General features: G+C 33.4%; 1 protein-coding gene across 3 annotated transcripts in view; it reads right to left on the bottom strand.

Annotated features, from left to right (window-relative positions):
* Papss (3'-phosphoadenosine 5'-phosphosulfate synthase) overlaps window positions 1-27,578 on the bottom strand; it is a 117,686-nt gene that overhangs the window by 74,571 nt on the left and 15,537 nt on the right. The window contains exon 1 of one of the 3 annotated variants that reach the window (XM_075377911.1): window positions 3,813-4,105. The exons of the other annotated variants lie outside the window; for them this stretch is intronic. Coding sequence (XP_075234026.1) covers window positions 3,813-3,851 — 39 coding nt within the window. The 5' untranslated portion in view covers window positions 3,852-4,105. Of the gene's footprint in view, window positions 1-3,812; window positions 4,106-27,578 lie in introns of those variants that run through there. 3 annotated transcript variants of the gene reach the window in all.

Raw genomic sequence — 27,578 nt, 5'->3', positions numbered from 1 at the left:
AATGTGTTTTGCGACACCAATTTTATACGTTTCACAATAACTTTCTTCAACGTTACTACAGATAAAGCTCTGCAGCAATGTAGGAGAAAATTATTCGATATTTAAAGCCGAATCCGATCAAATTTACACCTTAATTTAGGTTCTAAGAATTACGGTTTCATTTTACCCTCGAAGCACAAATCATAACGAAATTTATCGAATGCTATAACTGCAAAAGTAACCGCTTCCGGACCCGTGTTTGTACGAACTTGTTTTTGTTCCTACGTGAAACACAGTTTATGTAAGGGAAAAAATTGATCTCGATAATGTTCCCTGGAAGCGATGAAATTTTACCTTATTTAAATCTATAATTCACCCGTTTTTACTCTAGCAAAACGCGTTTTCAATGGAAACATGTTTTCGGAAACTATTTATTCGTTTAAAATAAATAATTACTAAATAATAAGTTTTAGTAACGGTAAAACTTGAGCGATAAATATCGTTTCATTCACGCGACCGTTATAAAATGACGAAGGACGAATATTTACAGATACAAATTAATATACTACAAATAAAAAATTACGTTTTTAAAAGATCATTACGTAAATACTTTCTCTTTAAATAAAATAGTTAATAGTATTCTACGGTAATTACTTTCACCGTATCTGCATTAACAGTTCATCTCCTAGAGGGACAACAATAATATTAATATTATAAACAAACAAAGAAACGCGCGCGCTCACTTGCACGCATTCGGATAAGTTTAATTACACGTTGTGAGAGTACTTCTTACGACGATAAACTAAAATCCAGTCGTTTATTAATAAAGTAATTACAACAGTAGTAAGCTATAAAAATCCAAAATACAAAATACATATTTACGAATAAAGTACGGATTAATATAACGACAAAAATAGCTTCATTATCGATCTTTTTTTTCTATTTAAATAAATATTTAATTAAATAAATAAATAGGCTAAGGTATTACTTAAGAGGATGATTAGTACGAACGAAAATGAACTGTATAGTCTTGTACAGCCTCAGGTCGAACGTTCCTGAGAGGTGTGGTTAATTGAAGCCCGACCACTAAAGAATACCGATATCCAAAAGTATTCAAATCCGTATAAAAGTAAGCTTCACTAGGATTTGAAACTTAGAACCGTCGCTTCGAAATAGGCTGATTTGCGATGACGAGTTCACCGCTACACCAACCCGGTGGGTTTAATTAAATTCTACTGAAAAATAACGCCTGATGAATTCAAATGCTCGAAATCGGCCGATCTGAGTCAAGTTAAGACGAGTTTCCGATCGATTCTTATTTTAAATATATATACATATATATATATATATATATATATATATTAATTGAAAATAATAATAAAGTAAATGAAATGTTTAAGTCTGCACCATTATTGCCTTCCGTATTATCGATGTTTTGTGTCATACCGATTAATACAGCACAACCTAAAATAAATTTAAACCTTTTCTGTTCAACTCCACCGTGAAAATCATGGATATAGGCGACATAAAATATAATCTATTCAAACTAAATATTAATATTCGAATTTACATACCAAAAAACGATCGACTACAGGATCATTACCGGGTCAAAAAATAGATATCGATCCTACGACATTTATAAATAAATTTATATCGATAAACACAAATAAGCCTAACACTAAACGCATATGAACAAAGACATTATCTTTACCGATCGTACATTCCGTTGGGGATGGAATGTATGTATGTATGTGTATATATATATATATATATATATATGCATTTCTCTCTTTCTTTATATATTCTATATATATACACGAGGACATCATCTCTAAAGTAAAGACCACTGGGAAATTTCTCTCCTTAAGGTTAGCGAACCTGTATCGTTCATGGCCAAGGTAGTAATGCACAGACTGCATTGTTGTCTGTAAGTTGTCGCGTTGTAGTATCTTTGATTTCGTGTGAGTTATTACGTTATAAAATGAATAGAAAAATCGATGTTGCCGCCGATCGTGAAATACGTGGAGCCGTTCATTTTTTAAACCGTCAAAACGTTAAGCCGGCTGAAATTCATAGACATTCGGTTGCCGTGTACGGTGATAATGTAACAAATGAAAGAAACGCCCGAAAATAGCACGAAGGGTTTACAATAATAGAATTAATGCGCACGATGATTAACGTTCGGGGAGGCCCTCGATAATCACCGAGGACTTCTTGAAACGAGTCGACGATGAAATCAGAAAAGATCGTCGCTCAACGATTCCGACCAGGACTTTCTGTTTCCTGATGTTTCAAGAGCTGTTATCGGCGACGTGGACGGCTGACCGACGGCGTCATCTAGCCGCACGGTAATGCACGTCCACATGTTGCGGATCCGACACGTGATTTACTAAGAACATTTGGATGGGAAATTTAAGATCACCCATTACCATTCGTTTGGGAAATTGAAAGAAGTTTTGGGCGGTAAGCGATTCGCGGGTGACGATGAACTTAAAAATGCAATGGAATGGCGGCAGAAGAATACGACGACGGTATATTGAAGCCGGTGTAACACTACGATAAATGTCTTAATTCGTACGGTGATTATGTATAGCAGTAGTATAAGGTATGAAGTTTAAAAGAAATAACAAATATTTATAAAGTTTTCAGAATAAATTTTTTACAGTGAAACGATCTTTACATTAGAGATAACGTATCGTGCATATATATATATATATATATATATATATATATATATATATATATCCATTTCTCTTGGTTTATATACACACATAGAGAGTACGATATATATACATAGAGAGAGAGAGAGACAGAGAGAGAGAGAGAAAGAATGAACTGTACAAAGAAAAACTCAGGTATATCATAATACACTGTGTTATTCGTAAAAATTGAGAACAATTGGTTATCATTTACACAGATATAAAATGAAAACGACGGAACAGAAAAACGTTAGTTTACAAAATTAAAAATAAATTAACAATGTCTAACTAAATGTAGGTTCGAAATGATTAACAACCATCATTAAAATAGCTACAAATTATTCAAATGAAGATAAAACGTAATCTCGATCACAAAAAAAAAAAACAGAGCAAAATAAAGTAAAATACAGAAACGTAAAAAAAAATATATAAATACACGCGCGTTTCGATAGTTAAATGATCATCGGTGGATTAGGTGGATTAAATGGAAATAGGTTTTTAAATAAATGTAAATACAAAAGCACAACAGAAAGAAAAAAAAAATGCAATAAAACAATTAATATGAAAAAAAAACCTAAAAGTTTACAAAAACACTAAGCTTATAAAAGGTGGATTACCTAAATTTACATACATTGAAAAAACCTTAAAAAAATAATACGACTCCTCGCTCAAATTGAAAATGAATTTATATCGGCATTATAAAAAAATCCGGTTTTATTTAACATTAGTTATGTCGTAAGTCAACTTTTATCTTTTTATACGATGCCCCCGCAAGAAACATTTACTGCTTTTTTACTTCTCAATTTTCTTTTATAAATACAGGTAAACTTTTTTAACGATTTCTTATTAGTTTTTTCTTCACGTTTGCTTTGTATATTTATTTAATTTATAATTATATATTTTACAAAAACTGATTATTATCGTTTAACAATCGAAATGCATTTTTGTTATAAATTTTTAGTAAACATTTCTCGACCGTTTTGATTTACTGCTTTATTTTAATAACGGTTTAAGGCAGTATTTTTTTCTAATAAATTTTAATTTTTTAAATTTAATTTAATTTTGAATTTATGTTAGTAGATATACTATGAAAGTTTTAATAAAAATGATAAAAGTAAACAAATTTCAAAATACCTTCCAGTCTTCTTTATAGTATTTAATTCTTCTATCCATATCGGTAGAAATTATTTGTTATTTAATAATTCAAACAAATAAATAAATAATAAACATTAAACGAGATAACGCGAATGAATTAAAAAACTATTATTTAATAATAAAAGTGAAAACTTTTAAACGAAAACACCGGATGATGTTTGATCGTAAAATATTAAAACTAAACTCCCCGTTAGTTCCTCGTATACTGACAATACAACCGACGTATACGTAAAGAAAGAAGGCGCGATAAACACGTATGCGTACGCAAATACTACAGAGCCACTCCACTTCTAATCCCACATAATGTATCTCCTCAACATCTCCGACCTTCCTTTTCCCCCACCGATTACATTAAATAATAGCATCGTACACTTTTATAATATCGTAAGAAAAAAACCGCTCCATTATCTGTTCTTTACGCCGTTACATTATTGTATTTAATAACACCCGACCGATCGGAAACCAGCTACGGAGAAATCTGCACTGTCACTTGTCTAGCGAACAGAGAATGTTATTTCATACGAAATACTTAACCGTTCACGTCAGGCAAAGCTCATCCAGAGCTCAACCTTCTCCTAAGATTCAAGCGCCCAAAAGAAAAACTTCACGTTTCATTAGCGGTTATAATCGTTAATGAGATTCGGGTGTGGAAATACATATAAATGAAGGGATAAGGCGCTTCACCGTTCTGTCATGAATTTGCCAGAATATCTTGATCTTATCGCTTATCTTTTTCCGTTAAGCCTCCGGAACCGCCGTAACGTATTACTTCAGAGAATGAATGTAAATGAAGTGTAATCGTGTACGGTCTCAGGTCGACCGTTTCTGAGATGTGCGGTTAATTGAAACCCGACCGCCAAAGAACATAGATATCCACGATCTACTGTTCAAATCCGTATAGCACTGTATCGCCTTTACTAGAATTTGTACGTTAGAATTCTCGAATTCGAAATCAGCTGATTTGCGATGTCGAGTTCATCACTAGACCGACCCGGCGGGTAGAACATCGTCTTGATCTGCGTGTTACTTGCACGACTCTTATACTACCGTTACAAGAACGGAGGGATTAAAAAACCCGGCTTTATCCGTTAAGGCTTGCAACCGCAGTCATACGTCAGGCTTTTTGTATAGAACCGTCGGACGGGTACACAGGCCTGGCCAAGCAGACGTTATCTAGCCGAAACCGATATCAAAGAATAAGGGATTAAGAGTAGTAAAATAGAGCGGTGAACGACGATAAAGAACGATCGACCCTCAGAGGAATCCTGGAATGAGAAAACCCACCTGAGTACAAGCAAACGAATTTAAGAAGCGTTCGCTCATGACAGTCGAGATTAGTTTTACATACACACAGTTTACGATAAAAAAAAATAATAAAAAGAAAGTAAAAAACTTATACCTTTACTGATTAAACAGTTAAAAAAAAAATTAATTACTTTATTTAATAGTCTGAATTCGGATGTCCATGACAAACTCTGTTTTAAAAATAGAAATTTTTTTTTAATTCCATCGCAGCACACGGTTTTTTTAACCTAAAAATGACAAAAACTTTTCCAGTGTCTGCTAGCTTTCACTCTACGTTAAAATTCTTCAGCGAAGAATCATGAAGTACAGGAAAAACCGACTAATACAGAACAGCTATTATTACCGTTTAAAAATAAAGAGTACTAAATTCAATACATCGAATTTTCAACAGTACTCTTCAAAATGTGCAAAAATAAAAATGGACGATGCGATAAAATACGATCGATCTATTTCCCGAAGTAGGCGAATTGAAAAATCAGGCTTACTGTAAAACGCCCGTTATTTTGCAATGCGCTCGATAAAATTGGAAAATTATCTAGGGATTTCTAATCGGTCTGATATTTTTTAGGCTTATTGTAATGAGCCCGTAAAACTCTAGGCTAATTAGAAAACGTGAAATTGTTTCCTGATTACACAGAAACAGAGGTAAATAGAGGTCCGATATAAGCATTATTGCTTATAATCATAAATACAATCTTTTTTTTTTGTTTTTCCTGTTTAGCCTCCTGTAATTAAAGTTCAGATAATACTTCAGAGGATGAATGAGAATGATATGTACGAGTTTAAATGAAGTGTAGTCTTGTACAGTCTCAGTTCGACCGTTCCTGAGACGTGTGGTTAATTGAAACCCGAACACCTAAGAACGCCGGTATCCAAGATCTAGTATTCAAACCGTGTAAAAATAACTGACTTTAATAACTAGGACTTGAACGCTGGAACTCTCGATTTCCAAATCGGCTGATTTGGGAAGACGCGTTCGCCGCTAGACCAACCCGATGGTTAACCAAACTTAACCTACGCTCGCTAACCTCGACTAGCGAGCGAAGGGAGCGTAGGTTACGTTTGGTCAGATTATATTTATAATTTCTCTGCAAATACCCACCTTATTTGGAAGAAAAAAGTGCAAACAATTGCACGTTTTCTAATCAACCTAAAGTTGTACGGGCTCGTTAAAATAAACCAGAAAAATATCAAGCTAATTAGAAATCGCTAGATAACTTTCCAATCTGCCAGGGGCGTTGCAAAATGTCGTAGGCTCTTTACATTTCAATTCGCCTACGACATGTATATGCTTAAATATAAAATGCGACGTGATTTGCCAACCGACCTGTCAAAAACTTGTTCGCCGATGGAATATAATTTAAAAAGAGAAATACAAAGATAAGAATAAACCCTTTAAAATCCTTTATTAATACAAAATTAAAAAAAAAAATAATAATACTTACCGAATACATTAAGTAAATTTATACAATATTTAATTTGAAAAAAGGTTGTCGATAGTCCATTTTTTCATATCTGTGGAAAAATTAGCGCTATATTGATAGCTGGTAAAACGGTAGATTAAATATTAATTATTTTAAGGCCGATATCAATTGTTTGCTTTCAAATCAGATTCGTAACAGCAGGATTTACGTGATTTATATTCTCTAGTATAAACTGTGTAATCGGTTACCGTAAAACTATTTTTATACTTATAAACGTGCAAATATTTGATATCTTCTCACGATTTTGAATTCTTTAAATATTAAGTTCTGGATTTATTCAAAATTGTTTATATAATAATTTTCTGCTTCGAAAATATGTCAGCCGTACGTGTATCATATGTATCTTCCTATATTACTAAGCCGAATTGAAAAACGAATTCCACAATCGCACTGAGACATTCGTAATTCTTTTTTTTATATAACTTATACGATATAAATTTCAGTATTCCGCATATAGAAGTAATTTAAGGTTTTCGTCGACGATTACACCAAATATTTTATCGTCTTTGTTTTTTCAATCTCTGGACGGTTACATGTATTAGGTCTTAAGTTGAGTCTATTGTAATTTTTTGTTCGAATATTAATTGTGAATCGGTCTGAGGTCGGTTACAAGTAGATGCCTATCGATGCCGTAACGTAAACTTCATGCCGCAATTAATTATTAAAAATTACAACCGTATCGTCTGCAAAGAAGATAATTTCTCAATCGTTCAATAGAAATTTAAGAGGTCATTCGCATACAATAAGTACAGAATAGGCGATCATGCGGTTCCTTGCGGTAGTCCGTAAGTCGATAAGACGGTTCACTATGTGAAACGTTTAAAATTAGAATCTGGGATTTGCGTTCGAGATAATCGCGAAATAATTTAACGCTATTCCTTTTATTCTAGGTTATCTGTTAAATACGAGGCGCAATATCAAAAGCCTCGGTCGAGTCAAGGGAAAAATCGCTTATGTTTTTTTTGTTATCGTTTAAGTAATTCGAAACCTTGTCGTAAAAAGAATCGAGGCATCATCGGTATTTTTATTTTTTTGAAAGCTAAATCGAATAAATTCTACGATTTTGTGCGGTTCTAAAATTTTAACCGGTCGCCTCATTAATTTTTCCGTAATTTTCGATAAGTCTATTAAAATACTGACGGGCCGATTGTTCTCAGGATTTTTCGGGTCACCCGACTTAAATGACGGTTGAATTTTGGCTAGTTTAAATATAGTTGGAAATATTCAGTTTGCAAAACGTGTATTAACGAAATAGAAAACGGTATCGTAATAAAAGGGGCTATTTCTTTTAACGTGAAATTATTAATACCATCGATATCTGGACCGGCGTTATTTTTAAGTTGCGGATCGCTGCGTTTATATCAGATGCGGTAATAGGGCGAAAGAAGAAAGAGTTTACGATATTATTTCTACGTTTTTTATATCTAAATGTACAAAGATCATGATGTTTTCATGTTTTATCGGCGTACGTTTCCCCCGCTTTGACGAAGTATTTAAATTATCGGCATTCATATCGATATCTTTATTTTCAACGGCGTTACCGTTAATAAGTTCGTTAATACAAGACCGTATTTTTTTAGCGTCGTAACCGCATTATCCGGTTTGGTTTTTAGTGTTCGGTTTCAATCCGATTAATTAATTTATTTAATAAATTTCAATATTTTACGTAATGTCGTTTTAGTCCGGTGTTTAAGATTTTAACCCTTTTAACGATGGAATTTACGAGCCCTCAGGTGATCCGCGGTTTCAGGGGTTTTTGTTACGGGTTTCTTCGATCGCTTTAGTATACAGATTAAAGTTCAAACAAAGTTTTCTATCGAAGTGTGAACGGATATATATTCCGTAGAATTATATATAAATTCCCAGTTTTCTTGTTCTAGGTAAGTTTTGAGTTTGTCTATATCGATTTTTTAAATTTTATTTACGGTAGGTTTGGATTATAGGCTAGTTTCGTTTACAGAGTGCAAAGCAGTCGCGAAACAAACTGTAAAAACCGTCTTAACTTTTGTTTCGACCGAGCTACCCGAATCTTTGAATAATATGGGATCGATATACGACACTACATCTCCGTCGATTCTAGCAGGTTTATTAATGTTAGATATAAATCAATCGCATAACAACAGGATTATTATCTTATATATTAATATTCATAAAACCGATCTGTAACAAATTTTTATTTCTCGCCGACTTGCTTAAACGATTACCTAAAATCTTCTATATTAAAAAAGATCGGGCCGGAAACCTATTTCCAGTCCGTCCGGGCGTTCTACAAAACGGATCGGGCCGACCTTTTTTACATTCTACTTGTAATGACCCGCAGATATGTGATCGAGCCGCATCGGACCCCAAACTTGAGTTTCTCTGAGAAATTCTCATTTATTACTTAATCGAGGAACTTTGCGAGGTAATTACTCGCAGGAAAATCACTCTGAAGGTTCGTCGATGCTCGATGACGTATCTGCGGGTCATTCCGAGCAGAATAAAAAACGATCGGCCCGAGGTTTTGAGCACGTGTTTTACCTGCGATAGAAAAGTAAAGAGAAACACAAAGAATTGGGGGGCGAGAGATATCGTAAATAGAATAGGTTTTTAGTCAATTTTTAAAAAATATAACATTACTTTGTAATAAAAACGCTGCGGAGCGGCAAGGGGCCATTAGTTAATAATAAAAATTTTTGCATTGCAATTTTTGCATATATTAATTGTTGGTAATCGATAAATCGGTATAACTTTTATCAAATTTTATTTCAAAATTTACTACATTCGCTTCGATTAAATCACCTTAATATATATATATATATATATATATATATATATATATATATATATATATATATATATATATATATATATATATATAGATACAATCACGTTTAATTATTTTGGAGGCCATATTGATTACTCTGTAGACGTTTATATTATAGTCGAATGACTAATCGTTTGAAATCCACGTCTATATTAAAAGACTATCGAATCAAAATTAAGTTAATATTATACACACAAGAAAGAAAATTATCCTGATTTTTAGTATGATTTGTAATATTCATATTAAAGAAATTGAAATGCTTAAAGATATTTGATTCTTTAATAATATTTGTCAACAAAATTTAATTTTTTGTTCGTTAAATGAGAGCGAATGGCTGATTCTTACAGTAATTTTTATGCTGATTTCAATCATATATGTTAATAAAATTTTTCTATCGGGCTCAGTTTTTCTGCAATTGAAATTTCTTTTGAAACAAAAAACGTACGGTGAACATAATATGATAATACATTACACACACTTTTTATTCACCTAAAATCTATTTCTTTTGGATTTTCTGCTGTAATTTGCTGCGGATAGATCCCTCTTTAGATTCTAACAGTAGTCGGCTGACATTTTTAGGTTCCATTTCCCCTGGTCTCGTTTTTCCGTTGTAGATATCTCTTGGTGAAAGTTCACCACCGATAGCGCCGAGATTGTTAGAGAAAAAATCCAAATGCGAATGTAAGAAATAGATTTTCAGTGACATGTTTCACCCAAGTTCTTTGTAGTTTTGAAGGAATTCACTAACAAGTTCTCTGAAGTTACTGGCCTTATGGTTTCCAAGGAAACGATTACCGCAGTTTGAAATGATTTCCGTGCAGCAACCTCCAAGTCATCAACCATTCTTCAAACGCCGGATCACTCGGGTTTCTTATTTGCGGTCCAACAAATATACTTTCCCTTATTTTAGCATCGCTTATATTAGGGAATTTGTTTTTTTGAAACCGAAACCCTGCATCATTACGATCCATTACTTTAACAAACGTTTTGAATAAACCTAGCTTAATGTGTAGCGGCGGAAGATAAATTCTTTTTGGTTTTACTAAAGCCCGACTATCAACATTCTTCTGTCCTAGAGCCAGTCTTTGGCCGCTGCTCTTTTGTGTAATGGTTTTTTCTATCCCTGCTGTCCCAATCGCACAAAAAACAACAAAACTTAGTGTATCCAAGTTGCAGTCCAAGTAAAAGCGCTATTACTTTCAGATCTCCATAAGTATTTCTCATATTGAATCTTGTAATATCAGTGTATTTAACAGCACGTCTAGTTTTAGCTGCTATCCCAGATATCTTTATTACACAAAAATAAAAGTCTGTGGTGTAATCCTTCGGTTCTCTTCAAACCATTGAAATTGAAAATGGCATGTGACGAGATACTTTTAGCCGACCGGTCGAGAATGTTACACAAGAAGCGCAGCAAATACGAGGATCCCAAGAATTATCCTGATCACCTAATTTACATCCAAAATACAGTTCATACGACTGTTCTATCAGTGGAGTTATATTTATTTTCTGAGATTTCTGATTTTCCCCATAGATGTAGCAGATTATGCGGATGATTAATGTAACTGAGAGGCACTGTTGATACATTTCAGTAACTAATATCGTTTAAAAAGAAACCCTTTATAAACACGCTAATTTAATAAACATACACTCGCTTTATCGAACAACATATACCCGTAAATACGAAAGCCAGCTACAAAATTGAATGTTACACGCACAAGAACTCGCACTTGAACGGGAATTAAAAATATTTCTCTAGTCTGCACGACAGTTTATAAGTAAATAAGGAACTGTAATAAACAAACGAAAGCTATTTAGTTGATAAATAATATAATAAAATACGTTCACAAAATGCTACGCTTATGGAGTTCATCGTATGACTGACTACCTAGAAAATAGGAACGGTCGTTACAAAAAAAACCAAGCCAGGTAGAGGAAATCTGATTTCACATTTGAAATAGGCATGAAAAATACTGTAAGAATCAGTTATTCACACTCGTTTAACAAAATCATTGTCGATCGGCGTAATTAAAATAGTCTTCCATTTCGCCCGTTACAGATTGATCGACGCTTATTACTCGTATATCACCTAAAACGATTCATAAGAAAGAAGGATTAAAAATTAATTCAATAATAAATAGCTCAAGTACAGTTGTTATTCGTTATCGTTATTTGTAACATCGGTAGTTTTATTTCGCTTGACGCGATTCGTATAAAGATTCCTTATAAAGATTTTAATCCGTCGAGGTTTTTCTGTTTTTGAGTTTCACAACGTACATTAAAATGCGGTAGAATAGCGTATTCGAGTTTGAACTGTGCCGTTTAGTATACCGTCGGCCCGTACATTTACGTTATTATATATTAAAAAACATTACTTGTAAAGAAACCTTATCATATGTATCCGTGAAACTGTGCGACTCTGCGCATTTGACACTCGGTAACATCGGACCTGCTACAAAATACATAAACACACAATATCGATACAAAAAAAAATGCAATTCTAATTCAATACGCTCTTCCACAACATTCTAGTATGGCCGGTAATAACTGCGATGACAACGGTTTATTGAAGACGGTAACAAGATCGACTGAAAATAATCAGGCGCTATTTAAAAATTACTAAATTTAGAATTTATAAAATTTGTGAACGACCGAGAGGAATCTCAAGATGTCGGTAAACAAATGAATCGACGGAGCGGACATATTTTGACCGGACTATAGGATTTTGAAAATCTGAAGTGAAATGTTATGCGACCCGGCTACCGACATCGCCTTACTTTGTCTTTTATTTTTAAAGATGATATTTGAAGAAATACGCATATTTCCATTATATAAAGAGCTGATGTTTTACAAAAGAATTATACAAGGAGAAAACAATTTCATTTTTTAGTAGATAAGCTTTTATATATATATATATATATATATATATATAAAACTATTAATTTTCTAAATTTGAAGTAATGGTATTTCTTAAATCCAAAATAACGCTTCCTAAACTACTAAACACCAGAGTTGTAGTGAGAAGTTGACATTCTTTTGTGTAAAATATATTTTTTTGATTTCATTTTGGTGTCCGTGCAAAATTTTGGGTAAAATCAGTAGGTAAATTAAGTAACTATAAACAATGTACAACATAAACCTCTTAACGGTTTCTGAAACTTAACCTCGGAATTGTGTTTTGCATTTTTTCTATCAAAATGCACTACAATAAGATTTATAGCACTCATTTCTTTTTACGGGCTCGATTTATATAAATAGGTTTATTTTCAAAAAATAAAGAAATAAAAAGTAGTTTGTATTCTTAAGTTTATATAACGATGAAAATTACACGCAACAGAGATACGATTAAGAAATCGGCAGTTAGTTTAGACGGTTAGATTAAAAATTAATTTACCGCAAACCTTAACGCTTGGAAAAAACTTCACCGATATTAAACTTCTGCAAATTATCAACAGGTACGATTCTTTAAAATTTAAATCTTTTTTTACTTTTCATATAAACTATTGGGTTTTGTTCTTAAAGCTCTTTCTGATTTTAGGCGTATACATATACATAGTCGTAAACTTACAATTTATAGTTATATACAATCTCTTTTAAATATGTATACTGCAAAATGGACTTTTTATCGCATGTTATTTCAATAACAACGTCTTAAAATTCTGCATGAATTTCATAATGTTATCCTTCTTTGATGAAGATTTTTTATCGATCGTAAAATGATTAATTTGAATTTTTCGTAGGTCACCGTTTTGTTAATATATCATAAACTAAACTCAAACTGCATTAAAAAATAATGCAAAAAATAAGATTTCTACGTTTACAAGATGCTTACTATTATATTTCGAATCAAAATAAAATACGTACTTCTTTTTTGGCCAGATCATAATTTAATGCACAGTTCTTTTAAATATTAATAAAGGATTTAACAACCTCTATCTTTTTCATTTTATAGCTATTTTTTTTTATTTTGCGATAAATCTTCGATCAGGTTTTACGATAGTTTCCCTAGATCGTTATTTAATTATTTTATTAAAATCATTAAAATTTCTTTCGATGCCGCTTTACAGTTTTCTTTAATTCCAATATCAGTAGACGTTTTGCAATTTTTAAAAGATTTTTTTGACCGAACAAATGTATGTTCTGTAAATGTTTAAAGTTTTTTTATATTTTGCTCGACAACTAAAGTTATAAAAAAGTGATCAAGTGTATCATGTTGCGTGGTAGTTATAGGTTTAAATGGAACTAAAGATAAATCAGAAAACATTACTGAAGATGAGCTTTTGCCCGAAAGCGCTATAATACAAAGGAATTAAAGGTAAGAATGTTTCTTTAATTCTCTACTTGGCGGATTGGCTGAAATTCAATATATATAGGTAAAATTAACGTACAGAGGAATTATGGATTATAAAAAGATTAATTTTGAAACCTCTTTTTTCTTTTATTTTTTAAAGATACGCAGAATCAGATTACATTACTTGTTTTTTGCTGTTAAAATATAATCTTTTCTAAAGGTCGATTAACGAGAGATATACGAGGTCTGTAAATAAAGTAATGAGACTTTTTTTTTTTTTTTTTTTTTGGCTGCCAAAATGGTAACACTGTAAAGTTGTAAAGTTACTAGTAAACATATGGTTATATGAACAGCCGATTAATGTTAGGTATTAATAGTTTTAGTCTATTGTTGCCATATGAGACGCAAACAAACTGTCCGTGAAACGAGTTTTTGTTTTGCGTTACAGAAATGAGCTATACTAATTATAAGCAACGTTGTGCGATCAAGTTTTGTGCTAATCTCGGTGACCATGCTACTAAAACATTTTCAACATTGAAAAGGGCGTATGGAGATGACGCTTTGTCGCAAGCCCAAGGTTTTGGACCGGGAATCACTTGCGGACGATCCGCCCTCTGGAAGACCGTTAATGTCATAAAGTGACGACAATGTTGAGCGAATCAGAGACTTGATACGGTAGACGGGCTATTAACTGTCACAATGATTGCAGAACAATTGAATTTGAACCGTTCCACTGTCCATCAAATTTCGACAAACGAATCCGTCATCGAAAACGTTTCTGCAAAATCGGCCCCAAAAAACCTCACTGTTGAACAGGAAAACAACAGGATAGAAATGTGCCGCGATCTTCTAGAGCGAATTGAAACCGGTCCTGATTTTCTAAAAAAAATGTTATTAACGGTGATGAATGTTGGATATTTGAGTAAGACCTACAAACAAAACGCCAGAGCAAAGAGCGGCACACTTCATACTCGCCACGCCCGAAAAGGCAAAAACGAGCAAATCAAAAATCAAAACCGTGCTAATTTGTTTCTTCGATAGTAATGGCGTTGTCCATAAGGAGTTTTTGCCTACGTTTAGACTGAAAATCAATATGTTTATCGAGAAGTTGAAAGTTTGCGGAAAAGAGTTGCCCGCGTGAGACCGGCCATCAAAGACAACCGGAGCTGCATCATGACAATGCACCTTGTCACTGCATTCTCAGTTAATGAGTTTTCGGCAAAGAAAAACATTCCTATAGTTTCTCAACCTCCTTATTCGCCTGACTTGAGTCCCTGCGACTTTTTTCTGTTCCCGACTTTAAAAAAACACCTCAAAGTGCACCATTTTGGAACAGTAGAAAATATTTTTAAAAATGTTAACCGACCATCTGAAGGATATTCCGGTTTCTGAGTTCCAACACCGCTATGAAGAGTGGAAAAACCGTTTGAAGCGTTGCGTGGCTTCCCAAGGGAACTAATTTGAAGGTAATAAGAGTCCATGTATAATTGGATTGTAAATAAAAAGCTTTTCTGAACCGGTCTCGTTACTTTATTTACAGATCTTGTATGTTCAAAACTACTATCTGAAATAATTAAAAAATATATATATTTAAATGGAAGTAGAATATAATTCATAGTAGACAATCCGAAAGATAAAATTAAAAAACACATTATATAATACATATAATAATAGGTGTATTATTATGTAAATTATTGTTGCCGATTGTAAAAATAAAAAATAAATTGCATAGCGTTACTTATTAATTTTTTTAAAAAGGAATACGTTTGACCTTGATGTATTCTACGTATTAACTAGAAGATAAAAAGCTTTTCAGTTATTACTGAAAAGCCAATTTATTTTTTATTTTTTCAATTTTATTCTTCAAAGCATAACTAAACCATTTCAAGGACTTTAAATATATATATATATATATATATATATATATATATTAACAACAATCGATGTAATTTATTATCGCTCAAAGAATAATCACAACTTAATATACACGTATATGTAGAAAAATTATCACAAAAAAATTAATTTTCTAAAAGTAATAACAAATATAAGTATTTTAAATACTTCCACTATTTATTGCTAATTATTAGCGATAAAAAGCTAATTCCTATATTTAATTACTTTAATTTACTCATTTTTTTTTTAGATTATCTAGATAAGGTGTAATAGGTATTGCGTAAAAAGCTTCAACAACTCGGGTGCGAAACGTTCTCGACTGTAACTAACTCCACCGCCGCTTTTATAAATGTTATCAAAACAGCACAAGATTTTATTTAAACAGTAACGGTAAAGATCAAGTGGAAAAAGTAAACGTGCAAAGCCGTTTCTTATATTTTTACAAAAACTGACCTTCACGAAGAAATTACCCCTCTCCACCGGACAGAAGAAGGAGAGTTCGAATGCTGTCTTGACTAGTAGTTTACTCTCGGTATTAACTTGTCAAATAATTTTAGACCGGAAACATTTTTTTTTAATTTTGTTAACGGCGTTTAAAAATGACCGGGTGAATTTTCAACCAATCGCACCCGAAAAGACAGTATTTTTTTTTTGTCTTCAGTCATTTGACTGGTTTGATGCAGCTCTCCAAGATTCCCTATCTAGTGCTAGTCGTTTCATTTCAGTATACCCTCCACATCCTACATCCCTAACAATTTGTTTTACATATACCAAACGTGGCCAGCCTACACAATTTTTCCCTTCTACCTGTCCTTCCAATATTAAAGCGACTATTCCAGGATGCCTTAGTATGTGGCCTATAAGTCTGTCTCTTCTTTTAACTATATTTTTCCAAACGCTTCTTTCTTCATCTATTTGCCGCAATACCTCTTCATTTGTCACTTTATCCACCCGTCTGATTTTTAACATTCTCCTATAGCACCGCATTTCAAAAGCTTCTAATCTTTTCTTCTCGGATACTCCGATCGTCCAAGTTTCACTTCCATATAAAGCGACACTCCAAACATACACTTTCAAAAATATTTTCCTGACATTTAAATTAATTTTTGATGTAAACAAATTATATTTCTTACTGAAGACTCGTTTAGCTTGTGCTATTCGGCATTTTATATCGCTCCTGCTTCGTCCATCTTTAGTAATTCTACTTCCCAAATAACAAAATTCTCTACCTCCATAATTTTTTCTCCTCCTATTTTCACATTCAGTGGTCCATCTTTGTTATTTCTACTATATTTCATTACTTTTGTTTTGTTCTTGTTTATTTTCATGCGATAGTTCTTGCGTAGGACTTAATCTATGCCGTTCATTGTTTCTTCTAAATCCTTTTTACTCTCGGCTAGAATTACTATATCATCGGCAAATCGTAGCATCTTTATCTTTTCACCTTGTACTGTTACTCCGAATCTAAATTGTTCTTTAACATCATTAACTGCTAGTTCCATGTAAAGATTAAAAAATAACGGAGATAGGGAACATCCTTGTTGGACTCCCTTTCTTATTATTACGGCTTCTTTTTTATGTTCTTCAATTGTTACTGTTGCTGTTTGGTTCCTGTTCATGTTAGCAATTGTTCTTCTATCTCTGTATTTGAACCCTAATTTTTTTAAAATGCTGAACATTTTATTCCAGTCTACGTTATCGAATGCCTTTTCTAGGTCTATAAACGCCAAGTATGTTGGTTTGTTTTTCTTTAATCTTCCTTCTACTATTAATCTGAGGCCTAAAATTGCTTCCCTTGTCCCTATACTTTTCCTGAAACCAAATTGGTCTTCTCCTAACACTTCTTCCACTCTCCTCTCAATTCTTCTGTATAGAATTCTAGTTAAGATTTTTGATGCATGACTAGTTAAACTAATTGTTCTGTATTCTTCACATTTATCTGCCCCTGCTTTCTTTGGTATCATGACTATAACACTTTTTTTGAAGTCTGACGGAAATTCCCCTTTTTCATAAATATTACACACCAGTTTCTATAATCTATCAATCGCTTCCTCACCTGCACTGCGCAGTAATTCTACAGGTATTCCGTCTATTCCAGGAGCCTTTCTGCCATTTTAATCTTTTAATGCTCTCTTAAATTCAGATCTCAGTATTGTTTCTCCCATTTCATCCTCCTCAACTTCCTCTTCTTCCTCTATAACACCATTTTCTAATTCATTTCCTCCGTATAACTCTTCAATATATTCCACCCATCTATCGACTTTACCTTTCGTATTATATATTGGTGTACCGTCTTTGTTTAACACATTATTAGATTTTAATTTATGTACCCCAAAATTTTCCTTTACTTTCCTGTATGCTCCGTCTATTTTACCAATGTTCATTTCTCTTTCCACTTCTGAACACTTTTCTTTAATCCACTCTTCTTTCGCCAGTTTGCACTTCCTGTTTATAGCATTTCTTAATTGCCGATAGATCCTTTTACTTTCTTCATCACTAGCATTCTTATATTTTCTACGTTCATCCATCAGCTGCAATATATCGTCTGAAACCCAAGGTTTTCTACCAGTTCTCTTTATTCCGGCTAAGTTTACTTCTGCTGATTTAAGAATTTCCTTTTTAACATTCTTCCATTCTTCTTCTACATTTTCTACCTTATCTTTTTTACCCAGACCTCTTGCGATGTCCTCCTCAAAAATCCTCTTTATCTCCTCTTCCTCAAGCTTCTCTAAATTCCACCGATTCATCTGACACCTTTTTTTCAGGTTTTTAAACCCCAATCTACATTTCATTATCACCAATTTATGGTCGCTATCAATGTCTGCTCCAGGGTAAGTTTTGCAGTCAACGAGTTGATTTCTAAATCTTTGCTTAACCATGATATAATCTATCTGATACCTTGCAGTATCGCCTGGCTTTTTCCAAGTGTATATTCTTCTATTATGATTTTTAAATTGGGAGTTGGCAATTACTAAATTATACTTCGTGCAAAACTCTATAAGTCGGTCTCCTCTTTCATTCCTTTTGCCCAGCCCGTATTCACCCACTATATTTCCTTCCTTGCCTTTTCCAATGCTTGCATTCCAATCTCCAACTATTATTAAATTTTCATCTCCTTTTACGTGTTTAATTGCTTCATCAATCTCTTCGTATACACACTCTACCTCATCATCATCATGGGCGCTTGTAGGCATATAGGCGTTAACAATCGTTGTCGATTTAGGTTTTGATTTTATCCTTATTAAAATGATTCTATTGCTATGCGTTTTGAAATACTCTACTCTCTTCCCTATCTTCTTGTTCATCACGAAACCTACTCCTGCCTGCCCATTATTTGAAGCTGAGTTAATTACTCTACAATCACCTGACCAAAAGTCGCCTTCCTCTTCCCACCGAACCTCACTAATTCCTACTACATCCACATTTATCCTATCCATTTCCCTTTTTAAATTTTCTAGCCTACCAACCTTTTTTAAGCTTCTAACATTCCACGCTCCGACTCGTAGAATGTTATTTTTTAATTTTCTGGTGACCCCTTCCCTAGTAGTCCCCACCCGGAGATCCGAACGGGGGACTAGTTTACCTCCGGAATATTTTACCAAGGAAGGCGCCTCCATCATTGCTATATGAAAATGCAGAGAGCCACATTTTCTTGGAAAAAAAGCAGCTGTAGTTTTCCATTGCTTTCAGCTGCGCAGTACTCAGAGGACTGAGTGATGCTGATATGGCCGTTTAAGTCATTGTGACTCACGCCCCTAACAACTACTGAAAGAGCTGCTGCCCTCTTTCAGGAATCATTCCTTAGTCTGGCTCTCAACAGATACCTCTCCGATATGGTTGCACCTTCGGTCCAGCTACTGTGTATCCCTGAGCACTCAAGCCCCCTCACCAACGGCTAGGTCTCATGATTCATAGAGGAGGAAAAGAGACAGTATTATAAATCATATATTCTGATGGATCTCGTTCATTCAATCGTCCGACTTTCACAAAAACCGGGATATAAAACAGAAAAAAGCTTTTTTTTTTAATTACCTCCCTCTCCATTAAATTCACGAGAGGGAGCTCCTTTTTATATATTACTTTTACCTTCCCGGCTATAACTATTACCGCTTTGTGGTAAGTATAGCTGTAAAGAGAAATAATAGAGATAGGTCCAACATTTCTACGTAAATATTTTATTTTTACGTTACCGTTTCACAACCCTCTGAGTTATAAAAAGTCATAAAAATTCCCAGAAAATGTACTATGTATATGTCAATCGGTATTTTGATTAATATCTTCGGACCGGTTCGACATACATTCTTCGAACACGGCTGTTTACGCCAATACGTAAAGTTGTTTTATTCCAATAAATTCAAGGTTATGGTTGAGTCTTGTAGTTATTACAGGCTTACCCACTGGGTTGGCCTAGTGGTTAACGCGTCTTCCCAAATCAGCTGATTTGGAAGTCGAGAATTACAGCGTTCAAGTCCTAGTAAAGCCAGCTATTTTTACACGGACTTGAATACTAGATCGTGGATACCGGTGTTCTTTGGCGGTCGGGTTTCAATTAACCACACATCTCAGGAACGGTCGAACTGAGAATGTACAAGACTACACTTCATTTACACTCATACATATCATCCTCTGAAGAATTATCTAAACGGTAGTTACCGAAGGCTAAACAGGAAAAAGAAAGAAAGAAAACTTATTACAGGCTTGGTAAATTTATTTTGCATTTTTGAGAATGCCTATGGGCATTCTCACTTGTCGCCTTATTGCATTCACACTCGTCGCCTTTGTGCTGCAACTATTCCTCAGATCTGTTCTTTCAACTCCGCATCTTCATCCCCGGAAAACTCTCTCTCTTCGTGTTCGCTGGACTTTTCTACAGCAACAAATTCAACATTTTCGGAATCAATGGTCCAAAGAATACCTACATGAGCTCACTTCTCGTTCAAAATGGAACAAATCCCAACCCAACCTTGCTGTTGGTGATCTCGTCATTTTTGTAAGGCTTATCTTATGTGTACTTTAATTATAGTTTGGTTTGTTGTTTTAGTTATCAATTTCTCTCGGCTCCAGCTTGACTGACTGTTGCGTCATCTTTAATACGGTCAGCATATTTCTCTCACGGATTATTTATTGCTGTTTAGTCTTAATACATATATTATTCTTAAGTGTTTTTTATTCTAACCAATTTTAATGTTGTCAAAGTTCCTAGAAGTCTAATTTTCTTTGTCTGCGATCACGTCATTTCTTCAACGTGTGCGTATTCAGAAATTATTTTTATCAGTCTTACGTAATTCTTTAATGGTCTGCTTGCTTGTAAATTATATTTGTTTTGTCTTCGTTCCCGAATTTCACACGTTTTCTCTAATAGTTCTCATACTAACACTTAGACACTACTCTTGTTGTCAACACACACACACACACACACACACACACTCTTCTCTCCATTGCCTAGTTCGCCTCCCCTACTTCTCACCACGCCACCTTTGTCATTCCAGTTCAGATTTTCATGTTGCTGGGATGCACAGCTGGTCCTCCGGCACGGAGGACCAGCTTGCGGTTCTCTCTCTCTCTCTCTCTCTCGCTTAATGTGTTAATACTCTCGTCGTCTTCGTACCTTCATAAACGTTGGTAATTCTCTGTCACCATATTCTTCTTGTTCTACTCGTCAGTGTTTCGTGATTTCACCGATTTCTATGTTTTGCTTTGCCTCGTTTCTTTGTTAAGTTAATTTTCAAATTCAGTAAATATCGTCTAGTGCTGAAAGCGGTTCAGTTGCTACAAACCAACCAATTTTATCGATGCAGAATCTCTCCAAACTCGTTACTACAAATCTGAGACGCTCCGTATTACTCAATTTCTAAACAAAGTTTTACCTCTGTATTTTTTGATACGCCATTGTAGACTACGCCAAGGATAAACTGTATGTATTCATGTGTACTTTCATTCACGAGTTCATCTTTTACAAATTTATCTGTGATTAAGGCAATTTAAAATTATTCATCATTTATTATGTTAAACAGTCATGTTGTTATTAGTAAAATCAGTGAAATACACAACTAATTGTACTTTATGAATATGAAATTCAAGATTGGTTTAAAAACCATTTTTTCACTCAAGTATAGTCATGCAATTGGCTTAGATAAAGGTTATGTTATTATTTTTCATTTGTAGCATATTTCACGTGCTATTAATGCCAACTATTGTTATTATCAAATCTACTTGTAATTAAATACTACTTCACAATAATAAAAATATGTATGTCACAAACATTAGTGAACATGAACGTGTTGATTAATAACATTTTATATACATTTTAGCAACTTTCAAGAATGTTTTCTATTGTACTCCATTGACTCTTGTAACCGCACAACCTTTAGATTTCATTTGGAAAATAACAATTTCAATGAGACGGTTATAGTCATTTGACAATAATTATTTATAATTTTGTTTCTTTGTTTATTTTAAGTACTAAAATTTACTTCTTATATTTCACATAATTTCAATGTTTTAGATTCTTGCTGTTGTTAATATTTTTGATCGATGTTAAATATTGTTTTGCTCTATCAAGTATTATATTATTTTTACAAATTACAAAAAACAAGTCATTAACATGAGAATGGCTAAGAAACTCAAATATTTTCAAGAAAGCTTACTTACTAAAATGAACTCTTTTTATATGATTACTTCACAATTTGATTATATTGTAATTAACTCCTTTTTCTACTGAAATTATTGTAGTTTATTTTTCTAAGTTAATGACATTTGTTCATTGCTAATTTTCACTATTACAGAATATGTCAGTAATACAACAGTTTTCCAGTTACACTATGTTTATTGATGTTATGTTGATAAGTATATAATTGTAAAAAAGGTGTTTTAAGTTATCTTGTTTTCAGACTTTGTTAAATTGCAGATTTTCATATTATTAGCCTATATGCAGTTTATTTGTGTGATAAATTGTAGATTTTCAAAATGATTATTTGAAAAATGTATGCTTATGTATTTTCTCATTTAATATTATAATTTGATACGTTAATTTCAGGTGATATTCCTTGTATAAATTCTGTATAGAATTAAGTTATGTTTATTTCATAATTTCATTTAATTTTTTAAGTTTATGATTTAAGAAAAGGTTAAGTTGTTTTTTTTCTCCAATTAAAGTCCAATTTCTTTCGGCAAATACGAGCTGTGTCATTTTATTTTTTGTAATTTTACCCGACAACGGCTCAAAAAAATTATATATGCAAATGCAGTGACCCCGTGAAATTTTGGGCAAAAGTAAAAAAAGGGGACAGGTAGTTTTTTATTTTTGAATTTTTGTACAGTTTTAGAAAATATGAACTTTACTACGATAAAATAACTTATTTAAAATCCTAAATTTTAAGACTATCGGATTTAACGGTAAGAGATACAAATTATTTCTACAACATCTGCAAAATAAATAAAATTTTGCAGAAATTTTTGCTCCTCCGACCCGAATGTGATTCTTATCAACGGTTCAATTACACGAGTCGACATGTAAAATGTCATAATTATACATTCACCTGGCAGATGGAAGTGCACTTATAGATATAGCACGTATAGAAAATTGCATCGTATTTTTTTTTTTGTTATTTTGGGACCTAAAAATGTAAAAAATAATATCCAAAATTTTGCCCGGTTATAATACTTTCTGTATAGTATTCTCCTCTATAACAGAAAGTAAATTCTAAGTTAATCCTGATCGAAAAAACGTTTAAAAAACATTTTTTACCTACAGGCAGGGAGAAACCTGCTGCTACACTTTTAAGTTAAGACATAAAAAAGCGGCTAGGTTAAGCCCGATTAACAAGTTTGAATAAAACCGTTCCATTTATTCGTAAAAATTCGGTTTCAATTTTCATAAATAACGTGGCTTCCCAGACTCGTAACACTAATATTCTACACAAGCGTACGTTATTATAAGTGTTCGCAGCCGTGTTAATAGACTGCGATTAATCGAACAAAAAAGGCCGTATCTCTGTATTTATTTATAAACATCGGCATCTGTTTCGCTTAAACGACGACTCGTATAAACGGAGCATCGTTGCTATTAAAATTTTATAAACCCGGAACCAAATTTTTACGAATAAATGGAACGGTTTAACGAAACTTTGTTAATCGGACTTAACTTAGCCGCTTTTTCACGACATAACTTAAAATACTAACAGCAGGTTTGCCCCCGCCTCTATTTTAAAGTACTTTGAAAATAAAACATCGAAAACGTAGAAATTCATTTAAATTAGTAGAATTACGAAAGACGGAGAAAAAAGTAGAATTCTAAAGGCGGATTAGCACATGTGCAAAGACAGATTTCGTTCAACAAAGACGTCTGGGAGTCCGTAGCGTAACAAAACAGAAAGGAAAAGAAAGTCGTTTGAAATGCGGTGTTACAGGAATATACTAATAATTAGGACGGCTGATTAAGTACCGAACAAAGAAGTTTAAGGACAAACAAAAGAGGAATAAAAATCGATCGCGATCTGTAACAAAAAATCTTGTAAAGAGGGAAAGTAGATCGACAGGCGTATATCTGGACGTTCAGTTTGATTAACCTGAACACAGGGGATCCGGAAAAGAAAAACCGAAAAAGAAGACAAAAATCGGATAGGCGAAACGGATAACCGATGACGTAGGATGTAGTAATTACGTTGAAGTTAAAAGACGATCTCGCTAGTAAAACGACTGAGGAAAAAAAAATGTTATTCAAATTTATTATGTTTGTACATTTCATATTATTTAGGGAGTCACGGGGCGAAAAGTTCTGGTATTTTTGTGTTCCGCGTAATATTTCCATTTCGTGTGAATATTCGGTGCATGTGTGCGTCTGTTTGTGTGTTCTGTTTCTATTACTCGGTTTATAAAGCCTGAATTAATATATAATATAACATAACGCTTGCGTGTGTTCTTTTTAAATGAATTTGCACGTCCTGTCTGCCCGATATATATACATTTCAGTCGTTACGGTTTAATTTGTAAGACAGGATTCTTATTTTTATTAGTGTTAAATGATACGGTATATGTTATTATATGATACTACGTCCATTATTTATTCTACGAGAAAACCTCATTCCGATACGATTAAAAATTAAAAATAACGGTTAATAATTTTCATCGTAATACCAATCGATATAACATAACGGTTAAAATTATTTTCAAAATTGTAAAACTCAATATTTTTATAAAAACAACGATTATAATACAAGAGAACAATCTTCTATTAAAAGGCTGTTTCTCTCTCGATATTATGCACTATTCTTACGAACTCTTAAGAATATATAATACCTTGACATTGTCAACTTACTGGAATACGGCCAATAATTCATATAAGACTGGCTTGTCCCTAGTTTCATTCGATCGCACCTAAAACATCCTTTCGTATCAAACCGGTTAAACGCGTGTAATAAAAAAAGGATTTGAATATAAGCAATACCCGGTTTTATTTTAATCGATTTTTAAATTTCAAAATACGATCGCTACTTAACACGAAAATAAAATAAAATACGTTAAAATAATTATCGGTGCAATACTGTAATCACAGATATATAATCTATATCGTTTACCGATTGAATACCACTTATATAGACTACATTCTACATAACCAAGAAATTAATTTTTTCTTTGTATATATGCATATTATTTTACAAAAAAAAATTAACAAAGAACCAGGAAATGACTTTCACAAGTTATACCGAAAGTCACGATCAGATGCTGCAGTAAATACTCTTTATAAACAAAAATGGTACGCTTAGGACCAAACTTTTAAAGTACAAGTTACATTAAAGGACGCAGTTCCTTGTTATAAACAGGCCGCAGACTACGACTTGGTATATCGTACTTCCGTATGTTTTCATCACGGCTGACTCCAGAGCTTGATAGGGTCGATTTTCATATCCGTCACTCTTCGATAGAACGGAATTTCATGGCGTTACTGGATTCTCATTAGAGTACGACTTAGCGGTAAGACTCCGGTCTGGGATCGTATAAGGCGAAACTCGTAGGGGCCTTACCAAAAATTTGATCCAAAAACGAATGGGGACCGACCGCTATCCTATGTGAAGGCAAAAGTTTGTAATATTTGAATAAACAATAAATGAGATTTAAAAGAAGATTCGGCGCACCTTTAAGACGATTACTCTTGAAATACTCAGCCGAGCGAGGAAACACAATGCGATCGCAAAAAAAAAGCGGTCAAGATGTAGAAAAATTAGGCGGCTGGAGACTGCAACGATCAAAGTATACGGGTGTGAGTATCGATAAATTTACCTACCGTTAATTAACGTCCGTCTTGAGTTTAATAAAGATTTCTAACAAAAAAATATGCAACTTTTCCTCTGCTGTAACAAATCTAACTGTGACATTTACCCATATGAACACTCAAAATTCGCACGAAAGAAATCGCTTAAGAAGGCGCGCAAACGTTCAGCACATTTTTCTGAAGTCGTTGCGCGACACAAATTTGAAGCAATCTTTACTTTAATCGCGATATTTGTAATTATTTGATTTAATTTTGCAAAAACCGTATTATTTCTTGTTTTAATAATATAAATTTTAATATGAAGTTTAAGTTGTTATAGCTGTTCTTTTCTAATTAATAGAATATATTTATTTATTTAATTCGGATAATATAAAAAGCAGCGACAAACATCTAAACGCTTCATAAAGCTAAAGCACCAAAACGTTATCGCGCTTATCCTTTTCGGTATCTACATCTTACCGGAGATTTCAGAAAGACAAGCTTCAAAGGGTAAGATAAACGCTAACATTTTAGAAAGATGATTTCTGCAGCATCTGAAATTTTACGAGAAAATCAATAAGAGATGACGTTCCAGAATAACGGGAATAAACCGTTATAAGAAAGCGCCTCCTAAAAAACAAGTGATGAAAAAGATAACTTTTTCAAACATTTCTTTCGAAGATTACAGAGTTTCGGGGAAGCTACCGGCTCCGTAATTAGCATTTTATACGAAATTCCAATAAGTAATATGCCAGCTTAAAAGCTCAGTTTTGGCCACCGTTAAGTAAATGTCATTTCTCGACTTAAGTTTTTTTTTTTTTTTGTCTTCAGTCATTTGACTGGTTTGATGCAGCTCTCCAAGATTCCCTATCTAGTGCTAGTCGTTTCATTTCAGTATACCCTCTACATCCTACATCCCTAACAATTTGTTTTACATATTCCAAACGTGGCCTGCCTACACAATTTTTCCCTTCTACCTGTCCTTCCAAAATTAAAGCGACTATTCCAGGATGCCTTAGTATGTGGCCTATAAGTCTGTCTCTTCTTTTAACTATATTTTTCCAAATGCTTCTTTCTTCATCTATTTGCCGCAATACCTCCTCATTTGTCACTTTATCCACCCATCTGATGTTTAACATTCTCCTATAGCACCGCATTTCAAAAGCTTCTAATCTTTTCTTCTCAGATACTCCGATTGTCCAAGTTTCACTTCCATATAAAGCGACACTCCAAACATACACTTTCAAAAATCTTTTCCTGACATTTAAATTAATTTTTGATGTAAACAACTTATATTTCTTACTGAAGGCTCGTTTAGCTTGTGCTATTCGGCATTTTATATCGCTCCTGATTCGTCCATCTTTAGTAATTCTACTTCCCAAATAACAAAATTCTTCTACCTCCATAATCTTTTCTCCTCCTATTTTCACATTCAGTGGTCCATCTTTGTTATTTCTACTACATTTCATTACTTTTGTTTTGTTCTTATTTATTTTCACGCGATAGTTCTTGCGTAGGACTTCATCTATGCCGTTCATTGTTTCTTCTAAATCCTTTTTATTCTCGGCTAGAATTACTATATCATCGGCAAATCGTAGCATCTTTTACTTTTTACCTTGTACTGTTACTCCGAATCTAACTTGTTCTTTAACATCATTAACTGCTAGTTCCATGTAAAGATTAAAAAGTAACGGAGATAGAGAACATCCTTGTCGGA

This window comes from Lycorma delicatula, chromosome 10, assembly GCF_047948215.1.
Source record: "Lycorma delicatula isolate Av1 chromosome 10, ASM4794821v1, whole genome shotgun sequence".
Lineage (NCBI taxonomy): Eukaryota > Metazoa > Arthropoda > Insecta > Hemiptera > Fulgoridae > Lycorma > Lycorma delicatula.
The sequence above is the reverse complement of the archived record's forward strand: the minus strand, read 5'-3'. Positions and strand labels throughout refer to the sequence as shown.